Source organism: Schistocerca piceifrons, chromosome 1, assembly GCF_021461385.2.
Source record: "Schistocerca piceifrons isolate TAMUIC-IGC-003096 chromosome 1, iqSchPice1.1, whole genome shotgun sequence".
Taxonomy (NCBI): Eukaryota; Metazoa; Arthropoda; class Insecta; order Orthoptera; family Acrididae; genus Schistocerca; species Schistocerca piceifrons.
Window position 1 is genome coordinate 1,239,408,528 of NC_060138.1, and position 12,077 is coordinate 1,239,420,604.

At 39.1% G+C, this 12,077-nt stretch overlaps 1 protein-coding gene across 2 annotated transcripts in view; it reads right to left on the reverse strand.

Moving 5' to 3' along the window:
- Positions 1-9,662, reverse strand: part of LOC124803121 — a 109,448-nt gene extending 99,786 nt beyond the window's left edge. The window contains exons 1-2 of one of the 2 annotated variants that reach the window (XM_047264304.1): positions 9,583-9,652; positions 9,308-9,440 (exon numbers count right to left, since the gene is read on the reverse strand). Coding sequence is in view for 1 of the 2 variants with exons in the window: in XM_047264296.1 (XP_047120252.1) it covers positions 9,308-9,440; positions 9,521-9,534 (147 nt within the window). In the remaining variant the exon portion in view is untranslated. Of the gene's footprint in view, positions 1-9,307; positions 9,441-9,520 lie in introns of both variants that reach the window. The other variant, XM_047264296.1, reaches the window with a different exon arrangement.
- Positions 9,663-12,077: the final 2,415 nt, after the last annotated feature.

Genomic DNA, 12,077 nt, shown 5'->3' on the forward strand with positions numbered 1-12,077 from the left:
CTCAGTTGTATATTTTTAAGTATGTGACATGTTTCGATCACTCTGTATCATCTTCTGACGTAAGTAGATGCATCAGCAACCCATCTTGTCTGTTCAGAAACTCACATAACTCAACCTCATATGAGGTTATAAACAGGCAAGATGGTTGCTGACACAACTACTTTGATCTGAAGATGATCCAGAGTGATTGAAACATGGCATGTATTCAAAAATGTGTAGCTGAGATTGAAGAGTTAACGAGGATTGTTTTAACCATTTTAGAATTTTATGGATGTATTTTATGAGAACTGAAGGTCATTTGTTGTAAACCACCTAAGACACACAAAATGTAATGAGTGTTTCTATACACATTCTTTCAATTTTTAAACCATAAATGAAACAAACACCCTAAGCTGGTAAAAATGGAACTCTTATAGGATCACCTTGTTGCCCATTTGTCTGTCTTTTGGTCTGTCCATCTGACTGTTAAAAACCCATTTTCTCAGGAACAGGAAAATGTATCATGTTGAAATTTATGTCACATTCTAAGATCTACAATCCCTTGGTGGTGTAAAACATTTAAGTTTCCACATCAATGCAATCAATACATGTGGCCATTTATGTCACATATTTTGATATTCACAAACTCATTTGTTGCAACCAATAGAGCACTTCCCATTGACCTAAAATCATGAAACTTGCCAAGAAGCAAAGTTTCATACTACAACCAAAGGTAAACAACCGCAAATTTTAATTTGTAATTATGTCACTAATTTGTAATTACATCACACAAAAAGAAATTTTTTTTGTCATTTGCTGTCAACCTGACTGTCTGTCTGTTTGTCCATCCGTCTGTTAAAGCCCCTTTTTCTCAGGAATGTATATACATATCCAGCTGAACTTTATGCCAAATATTTGGATCTATGGTTCCTTGGTGGTGAAAAAAAATTTACGTCCTACATCAGTGGAATCAGAAGATATGGTAATTTATGTCACATAATTTGACACATGCAAACTCTCTATTTGCAACCGATAGCGTACGTCCTGTTGACGTAGATCACGAAATTTGGCAAGAAGTAAGGTTTCACAGTACAAGTAATGGGGGGGGGGGGGGGGGGGGGGGGGGAAATCAGAAGTTTGTTAATTTCTAATTATATCATACGAAAAAATATTTTGTTTGTCATTTGTTACCTGACTTCAAAATTAAAGTTAAAACATAACATCCTTGAACTGATGGGACCAATGTCTTGCTAGTATCAGTGTCGATAACAAGCAAAAATGATCGAGACTGGATGGGTATAGATAATTAAGTCTGAACAGAACCCTCAGTGTGCAAGTCCTACTCACCTACCTACACCTGCTCAATTTTTTTACATTGAAAAGTATGACAACAGGCATTACATGAAACAAAAATTGAGGTGTTGAAACTTGTGACCTCTATGAAAGTTCTTTTCTGGGTGTCATTTGAGAAAAGAATGTGTTGGGTGTCGCATAGCTGATGTTTTCAGAAATCATCCCTGTTGGTATGAAACATCATTCTGTTCAAGATACCTCATAATGTTTGAGCTCAGAAAAAGTGATACAATTCTGTAATGGATGGATGTCAAATATTACTGGATGATAATTTTGTTGAAACTTCTGCTAACCTTCTTGCACACAGATGTGATCTCTGTTTTCTTCCAACCACACCGTCCAACCTTATGTTCAAGGTATCTACAGAATATTATGCTTACAGGAGGGACTAACTAACCATCAAATGATACAAAGAGCATGATAAGGATTCAATCAATCACAGAACTGTTTGCAGTGGTGCCAGAATTAAACTGGGGCAGTACTCCTGCATCTTCCTTTCTAAAAAATCATTTAAAATCAGAACTCTGCATTTACTCTGCTACCCTCAGTTTCAATTCTTGCTTCATCCATGAATTCTTGGATACTAAATTTTGTACCATCAACAACCTTTAAACATCGACTAGAATGTGTCACGATTTTGGACAAAGTTTGCTGATAATATTCTGCTAACATGATAGTTCAAGGCCTCACACATGGCTCTACAGACAGGCAAATACGCTTGACTCGGAACCTCTCCGTAGCTCTTTGCTTTGTCAGGGTTGACACAAGTTTCCCCAAGTGAAATTTCCCTTATTTCCAGACACGTTTCATCATTTTTCCCTGAAACATTTTGAGATCTCTAGGGTAAGTAAAGGCATAAGTTGACCAAAAAAATGTAAGGACTTCTGTATTTCTCCACTGTGTGAGCAAAAATCTCAAATACTAACATCAACATCTTTTGTAATGAACTGTTTTTGATGGAGAAAGCAAGCCAAATGATATATGTGTTTCATTGAGTATTAAGACCACTGTTGTTATTTGATTCCAATAAAACGAAACACATCTGGTGACAAAAATACATATTTCCTTGGAGTCGTAAGACAGATTTAAAGTACCTGCACTGATTTCAGAAATAATCTCAGAAAAAGTAGGCCTCTTCAAATAAGTGTATAAGGCTGGGAAGAGTTGTATAAGCCAATGCTATAGGTGACTAGCAATGAAACGCTGTTTCTGCTATGTTTGTTATTGTCGGTTGTCTATAAAACGCCACACTGTACACTGTAATTGCAGTGAGACAGCCACAATTCTTAAAATCCATTGCCCGTGGCCTCTGGCCTGCCAAGGAGCATCTCAGTCCTTGGTCCATAGATAAGCCACAAAAATCCACTGCATTATGCCACACACAAACAGACCCGGTCTGCGGGCAGATCAGTGAGACTAGATACGATGGGCATAGCCTGCACATTAGTGGGAAACGATGAGCTTCAGATTGGCAGGCCCGATCCATTAGAGATATCCACAGAAATGGCCTGCAGTTTTGGCCCATCATGGGAATCCAATCGTGTGACCAGCTATTCATGTGTCACAGACAGAATGTTGATGAAATGAGACTGCAGTGATTAATCCAAGCAATAGATAACGTGAGCAAATACTCTGAGAAACAATACTAATAAGTTAATCATCTTGTGGTGCAGTTCTTCTTGTATCCATGCCTGCTAAGGTGGAACTTCTCATCCCAATACTAATGAGGATAGGTAGCAACTCACCATATAGATGATCGCTGAGCCACAGACAGGCATGTAGAAAAGACAATCACTCTCACACAACTAAATTTTCGGTCATAGCCTTTGACAGAAAATGAGAGCACACACACACATTGACACAATCACTCAGACACAACTAATGCACACATGATCACTGTCTCCGGCCAGTGTGTCAACAATCTCTGAGAATGAGGTAGAAACAAGCAACCCCTCATGTCTCCCTGCCTGTCATCAGCAGCTACTAGGCTAGTGGCACGAAGTGGAGGCAGCACTGACTGCAATCTGAGGGGAGTGGTAGGAAGGGGTGATGTAGTAAGAATGAGCAATAGGCAAGTGGCGCATGTGCCGCATTTTCTCAGCTGCGTCCAGCCAGCAATGATGCACGACATCTCAGTAAACAAACCACATCTATTGAGACAAAAATGAGACTTTTCCAGTGTCCCCCCCTCCCCTTCACATTTCCCTGATATTCCTCTGATTTCCCTGACATGTTTTAAATTCCCAGATTTTCTGAACATGTGGCAATCCTGTTTATTTTGCACCTACTGTGTAGTAGTTTTAGTTTTATTCACCGTGTAGGATCCCTCTGACCATTAACTGTTCTACTCAGCACATATCTATCCACTACTTGTTAAACCATTATTCTAAATTTGAGGCACAGTTCCTCTATTTTATCATGACTACAGCTATAGGTTTCAAATCCTTCACTCATTAAGACATTAACTGTCTCTACCTGCCTCAGTGAACAAGTAAATCTTTCTAATTGTTGTAGTTCCTCTTTGTGCTATTGATTATCACTGTTGCAACAAGTGTTTTTTCATCACCGATACCAGTGGACATTCTCATGGAGGTTATGGCTAATTGCTGTCATTAGATCTAATGTATTTCCATCATGAGTTGGCTTCAAAATAATGTGCACTTGTAGTTTTTTTCTGAGACAATGTCTTGTAATGCTCGTCACTTTCAAAACTGTAATTATACCAATACATTTTTGATAATACTGGTACACAGACCCACGGTTTAGCCAGATTAGGGTTGAGCATGGTCCGGACTTACTTCCTACCATCCTGAATTAAGCCTCTTATAGTGTTAGATTTGTAATCCTTATACTTAATTTCAACAAACCAGAAATTTTAGCAAAATTCTTTATGTTTACTCAATACTATTAATGCTTCAACATTTATTTTTTCCAAGTCCAAAGAAGCATAACTGTGCTATAAGCCGCTCCCCCCCCCCCTCCCCCCAAAAAAGAAATATCTCTCTCTCTCTCTCTCTCATGACTTAATGGCTGCAGTATCTGTAAAAGAAATAGTAGTGAAAGAAAAACTCACTTCAGGAAACTAAAACCAGGGATCAACTGCTGGCCACTAGGTACCCCAGGAAGCAAAATATTAAGTACTGCCAATGAACATATAAACTAGTTCCTTTCTCTGGGAGGAGACCGGAAGGAGGAGGGGGGGTGAGGGGGGGGGGGGGGGCGACGTATAGGGTGGCTGACTGACAAGGTTCAGAAGGAAGGGTAGGTCACTCACTCCAGGTTAAAGAACCACATACTGCAATATCGAGGGGGGACAAAGATGAAGAGGGAGATGTCAGAGTAGGAGGTCACAATAGTACAATGGTAAGCCTATCTATAGCTCAGAGAAAGAAGATGATGACAGACTAAGAACTAAAGGTGGATCGAGAGAAACAGAAATGATTAGTACAACTAAGAAGTAGCATGGGGATATAAAAAGTACAATCAATAAAGAAAATAATTAAATCAGGCACAATCAATGGAGGAACTAATAGAGATAAAAAAAAATTTTAAGACACATTTAGACTAACTCTAGAGGTACAAATATTGTCTGAAAAATGAGAGGCTGTAGGACTGGATCTCTATCAGACAACTGATTTTCCAGTCTCTGTTTTAACTTAGCCTTCACCTCTCAATGATGTGAGGAGTCACCAGAAATAGCATCTGGTTCACATTCCACGTAAAACTGTAGGTCCCCTTACCTTGGTTGAATAACTGTGGTAGGTTAGGGGCATTAAAGTCACCAAAGTGGTGTCCAATAGTAAGACTCGCACCACATCATTGAGCCACACAAAATTATTATTATTATTATGCACTCTAACTCCTCAAGCAATCATGTCATCCTGCACAGTCAGATCTGCTTCGACCTTTTACACACTGATACAACAGTGAAAAAACATCATCATTTATTTCAAAATCTTTGTTTTACCTCAAGCACTTTACAGTAATGAAAAGGATTTAGCCAAGTCAACTGTTTGCAAGGACTGTCCCCAAAGAAAATGGTTAGCAAGTATTTATAACATTGTTTTCAGATGACAGTAACATTATAACAAGAGCCAAATGTCCTGTGTTAGACAGAGAAGGAAGAAATTGAATGTAGGCCTATATAAAAAATAAAATTTCTAGGTATGAGTCTAGATCATCAGTTGAAGGAGGATCTATGGTATTCCTAATTTTTGGAAACAAATCCTCAATCTTTTAACTGTATTTTAGCTCTAATGCTGTTAGGACTGTGTAAAAACAAACAGACACACACACACACACACACACGCACACACACACCAGGGGATTACAGAAGCATCCAATTACACCCTTCTGCTATGACAATATCAATATGGCAGAAATGACCGTTCTCAGCATCTCCAATATGGCGCCAATAACGTGAGTACATAAACACAACACCAAAGGTGAAAATAAACATCAATACAACAATATCATCTTCAACCAAAAATACAATCAAACTAACAGGACACAAGTGCGGGAAATTGGGGATTTTATGGTGGTGACAAACTAAATACAAAGATATAAAAACCCACACCACAATCCCAAACCACACAAAACAACGATAAAAAAATGATGAAAAACAACACAAAACTCCCACATTCTGCCCCACCCACAAAATCCACAGGAATCAATCACTTCCTTCCAGCTACAAAGTTCAATTGCAATTATCGATACTCCAAAATAAAAACCTACAACTACAAAAATTAGAATTGGACTGCAACTATCAATACCACAAAACTAACACATAAAACAACAAAAATCAAAATCAGACTCTTCCCTTGACCTATATAGGTCAACTAAAGCACACTACATCAAAACATGTACATCTACAAAGACAAAAATTGGAATTGGACATTTCCCTTAACCTACATAGGGTCAACCACAGCTGACGATACAAAACAACAAACACCAACACCTGTGACAAATAAAACCAAACCCACAACACAACAAAAACCCCACAAAACATCAAAACTCGTAAACAACAGATCCAAAAAAAACAACTACTTACCGCAAACAAATTCCGGCATTACACACTAGGTTAGCCACCCCAACCTCACACACACACACACACACACACACACACACACACACACACAGAGAGAGAGAGAGAGAGAGAGAGAGAGAGAGAGAGAGAGAGAGAGAGAGACCTCCCAAACTATCCACAACCTACCAACCCCAACCCCCAAACTTCACCCCCCCCCCCTTCCCACAAAAACAAAAAATCTGCCAACAAATAAAAACCACAAAATAAATGAAACTCAACCACATATTACAACTCAAAAACTACTGCAACAAAACAGACCCTCTGCAACATAATCATAAATCAACCCCCACCCCCCACCCAACCCACCTAAAACAACAACCATTACCCACAAACCCCACCCCCCTAACACACAAAACTCCCTCAACTAACCACCCTTGGCCTGTACATCTTATTAAATGCCCTCAAAATATCACAAAAAATACAATACTCCCCAGGGACACTCTTCCGCCAGCAATATTAATCTAAATGAGATTGCAGGTTAGAAGAGCGCCTCTTCCCTTCCCTATGACTGATTTAACCAAACCCAAAACCCCTCTACTGTATTGGTACATGCCCCAGTTTCGTAATTTTTGAAATCTAAACCATGATTTACAAGTAAATGATCACAACCCCTCTTCCCCAACCCCCAATATGACGAAAAAGCATCTGACACTACAGTACTCCCCGCCTGTATATAATCTTCAATTAACCCTACCAGTTCCCTCTTAGCACACCCCTCCAAAACCCTGTAAACACAATCACATAGCCCCCTCCCCCCTCTCCGAAATAACGGCTCCACACCCATAATCCAACTTGATAATTATCCCTCCCATACCTTCTCTTCCCAAATTGAGATTCTTCTATCTCAACCACCTCCCTCAGCTCACCCAACTCACCCCTGTACTTCACAATTTTGAACACCCTTTCCTACAAAAAGAAAATCAATCTAAAACCATCCTCTCACTCACTCCAATCTCATGCGCGCAAAAACTGATAGAGGACCTATCACAAAAATAATAAGTCATCAAAACAATCTCTCTCATGGTCAACTTAGATTTCTCGAACCAGGTACTGCATCTGATGGTGCGCCAAAGATTATCCTTTCGGCACCGCCACATATAACAGTACCTGATCTGAGAAAACCGGAACTCTTGCCAACCTCCTGTTTTCCCTGCACACACTACATTTCACAAGTCTTGCTAACAGTCCGAACATCTGGAGAAACGTGATCAGAGACATCATGTCTTCGCCCCAGCTATGAAGGCATCCTCGAGCTGTTGTATTTAATAGTCATATCCATACCTAACAGAAAAGGCCACACAATAAATTAAATGTCTTAACGCATGACAAACAGCAAACCAATAAAACCAATCGACAATGCAATCACATAAAAAAAAAAAAAAAATCATCACAACTGAAACCAATTTCAATTTTTCAGTCACAGACACTCAAAAAACTTTACTCTGCCACCACCAAAGCTCAAATGAACCCAATACATCACATAACAAACACAAACACACACAAAACCACCACCACAACCACAGGACATCATAAACCACAAGTAGGGGGCATCTACAAACAGAACCAACTCATAAACTAAACTCTGCACTGTAATGACGTCACACACAACAAGATCCTTGTGTCACGGATCAAAGCAGATGGGTGGGATCGGATGCCTCTGTTGACCCCACACCAGTATTATTCGGTTTCAAATTCCTGGCATTCTAACTGATCTTTGCACCATCTTGCAAAGCATAATACCTAATAATAAAAAAAAAAGCTTGAAGATTCTTTCCTACCAATGAGTAAATGTTCTAATCTGCCACAATGTATTAAACACATGAAATCACTTTTCATTTAGGATAACTCAAATGAAATATTAATCAACAAATAATTTTACTCAGTTGAAGAGTATATGTTTGAGAGTGACACTGCAGATTAATAAAAAAGAAGTGATGATGGAATGAAAAAGCAGTTACACTGTCACGTGGTTCTCATATTCATATAAAAAAATATGCGTTGTTTATGTTGTGTGCATTGGTCAATACAACAAAAAATTATATATAGGCCCTATAATGTAATATTTCAAATTACTGAAACATTTCATCCAGTAAACACGGAAATTTTTATGTCCAGTTTGTTTGTCTATTTGTATATTAATGTTGGGAAGGAATACCCATCAAATGAAACAACAAATTTTCTGTTAACAGTCAATGTTTATTTAACTCCAAAACGCGTATCAAAAGTTAAACCTCTACCATCCGGTAAATTTAGATTTGTTAGTATGACGTGTGTGTGTTGTGTTACGATTATTTGAAGGAACTTATGGCACTGTCATCAGTGGTCACAGGTTCCTTTCACTGTCGTAACACTTCTGGAGCCAGTGCCACAAGTTCCTCAAAAACGACGTCGTCGTCTCTTCCTCTCTCCCTCTCACACACACAAATGTAAATCCATCTGATGATGGAGATTTAAAACTGTGAAACGCGTCGTGGAGATAAAGAAACAGTGACTGGCAACAGTAAACTTGTTGTTTCATTAACAGCCAGTGTAAAGGCTAACCTTCGCATTTACAGTAATAATGTTTGTTTTGAAGAAAAATTATTTATTTATTTATTTATAATGACTTATGCAAAGTAAACGTGTTACAAATTTGGATGCTTGTGTGAAATTTTGATATTTTGTATTTACGACTTAAAAGCGCACGAAATGATCAAAAATGAATAAATCAAACAGGGAGCTACACCAAAATTCGTAATCTGCCAATTACATGATCCGTGCTGAAACCGTACAGATCTCTCTTCAATATAACTGCGATGTCACTCAATCACTCTAGAACTACGGCTGCAGCAGCTGTTTGAATATCAAGCTGAAGTGTCGAGCGATGAGTATTGTCGTTGAGATCCTCACCTTCAGCCCTGTCAAAAACCTGTCGTGTGCCGTACTCTTGAGTTCTTCTGAAGGAGGCAACAGCTTCCATTTACCCTCTAACTCTTTCTTCAGGTCTTCCAAATTCTTGTTTACACTTTTTTTAGTGTCTGTCCTGATAAACAGACGAGAAAAATTTTATTGCACATAAATAGAAACTCCTACGACAGTTACGCACATATCAGGAGTATTTACCATTTGCTATCCATATCAAAATTATATCAGAAAACACAATTTACGTCAAAAAAGTTCCTAACCATAATTATTTACGTCAAATAGTTAAAACACAACAACTGCCATTCATATCAAATTCATCGGCGGGCCGCGGGAATCTGTTTTCAGTGTCTTTCAGTGTTACCAACCAAAGAGATAAGTATTTATCTTAATTTATTTATTTGATCTCCATCAGACCATTTACTCGTTACAGTGTCATAACAGATATATTAATGACATAATATAAGCTTTTCTGGGTATCATTTATGTTTAATATCAGTTGTACGATAGTATCGACTGTTAAATCTTGTACTTTCCAGAATGTAAAATTTCGATTGTGATGTAGACTGCACGTTGATGATAGGTGTTATGATAGGTGTTAGGAAAATGTTTCTGGCTTCTTTATATTGTGGGCAATGGTTTGTGTCTCCATATGTCGTATCAGCAGAGTTCCAGGCAGGGCATTGAATTACATGTACTCGAAATAGGTGTCCCGAGAATGACTCTTTGGCAACAGTAACTATTAACTTATCCTGGCCTTCACAATAAATATCGTTCGGTATTCGATAATCGATAGTGCACTCTATTGCACAAGCATAATGCATAGCAAGGCAAAGCAAATAAATCTAAACAACATCTGTAAATAACAACAATAACCATCCTGAGAGCGCGGAAGTTGCTTATTTTCGTCCACGGTGTGTGCTGTGGTCTCGTCACAACTCATGGTGTAATTAAAGCAGAGACAGTTTATCAGCGTCCGTAAATTGTCTCAAACCATAATATATGCGGAAATAATGGTTGAATTTGTACACAATCACATCCTTTGATCCGTGAGTTATGATGCTATTTGACTTGTCATGTATCGAGCACTGTTTTGTGAATGATACGTCGATATTCCGAAATAGTATACTTCCACGGTCATTCTTTTGCCATACACTGTTCCATGTGTGACCGGACAGACTTCTAATTTTAAATAGCCATAAAAATCCCATTCAGCAATTTCAGTGAAACAATTCAGTTTTGTTATGTAAGAAGTTATGTTAATATAGCAAAATGAAATATATTCACATAAATTTTGAAATTTAATTTGAGGAAAAATGTGCATCTAAACAGAAAGCTGCACCAAATGTACTTAACATTACATGATAATGCTATAACAACTGAAGTGGCCTGCACTCTAAAGTTTACTTTTTGGTTTATTATTATAATATACTGTTCATGTAATAGTAAAAACATAAGCTACTCCCTCAAGACAGTCAAAAATAAAAGATACTCTAGCGTCAGTACTTTTTAGGTTTTTAGTTTCCTTCTGAAAAGCCTTCTTTGTAGCCACTGCAGATTTTTTGTCAAGCATTGAAGCTAGATTGGCTTCTTGGAGCAATGACAAACATAAGGTGTCTTCCACTTATTTTTTGGTGCACAAGTGGAGAGTGTTTCACATTTTGGCCACTGTGTATGAGAATCGGGCCTTGAGACTCTACTATGCCTGCTACAGGAATAACACCTACACCAGAATATCTTAACATAATAACTGAATTTTATTTGATCATTAGAATGCTAACTAGAGAGCTCATGAGGATGAATATTCAATACAGGTCTTGTGAGACTAGGACTGTGAGAACACATCAGTTATGCTTAGTGAGCTCGTTTGCTTGTGTGATAGGTACATTGTACAAAGGACTCCATAGAAGATACAAGGTAAAAAACAATGAATAACCATCATATGAAAAGTAGCAAAGAAAAGATTAAAAGTTCTGCGCAGCAAAACACAGCGCTCCATGCGGAATGCACTGAGCTGCTTGGTGCAGTTGTGAAAATTGACACTTGCACTCTGGTTGACACTCACGCACTAACAAAACACAGGCCAGATGATGGCTGCAGTCAGTACAACAGCCCTCTCATCAGGAGTGGAGCACCATCTAGAAAGAGTGCCAGAAAGTGCAAATGACGGCCAGATCTCATTGTGCAGTATGGTACAGAAGCTGCTGGCAAAGGCGGTGCAGTTTTCCGGTTCAATTCTGGGGCACAGGCTGCTGCAGGACCAGGCGGCGGAGGAGACAGTAGTTGTTCGCCTGCAGGTGGTGGTGATTCATTGAACATGTAGGGCAGCTTAACTCTGTCGATGGTGACAGTGGTATGTTTTCCATTGAGCAGACTGTCCATGGTGTGATCTCCCCTGCTGACAACCTGATGTGAACTAGTGAAGGGGAGCTGGAGAGCCACTCTGATGTCATCACTAAGTAGCTTCATGTGTCAGCATGTGCTGAGATCTATGTGTGTAAACAGTTCACCGGTACCGTATATGGATGGCTGTGGCGAGTGTCCTCTGTGGTCTGTGAGACACCCAACGAGTGTAGATCTGTCGATCTCTTATCCCAGGGCTGCTTCTATGAAATTTCAGGCTAGTCTCAGTGTTTCCCGATATAGTAGATCTGCCAAGGAAATGCCCAGGTCTGGTCTGTAGGTGGTGCGAACCTGAGCAGGACAACTGGCAGGGTCTCAGTTTGCCCAGACGAATGGCATATCAGGGCCGCTTTCA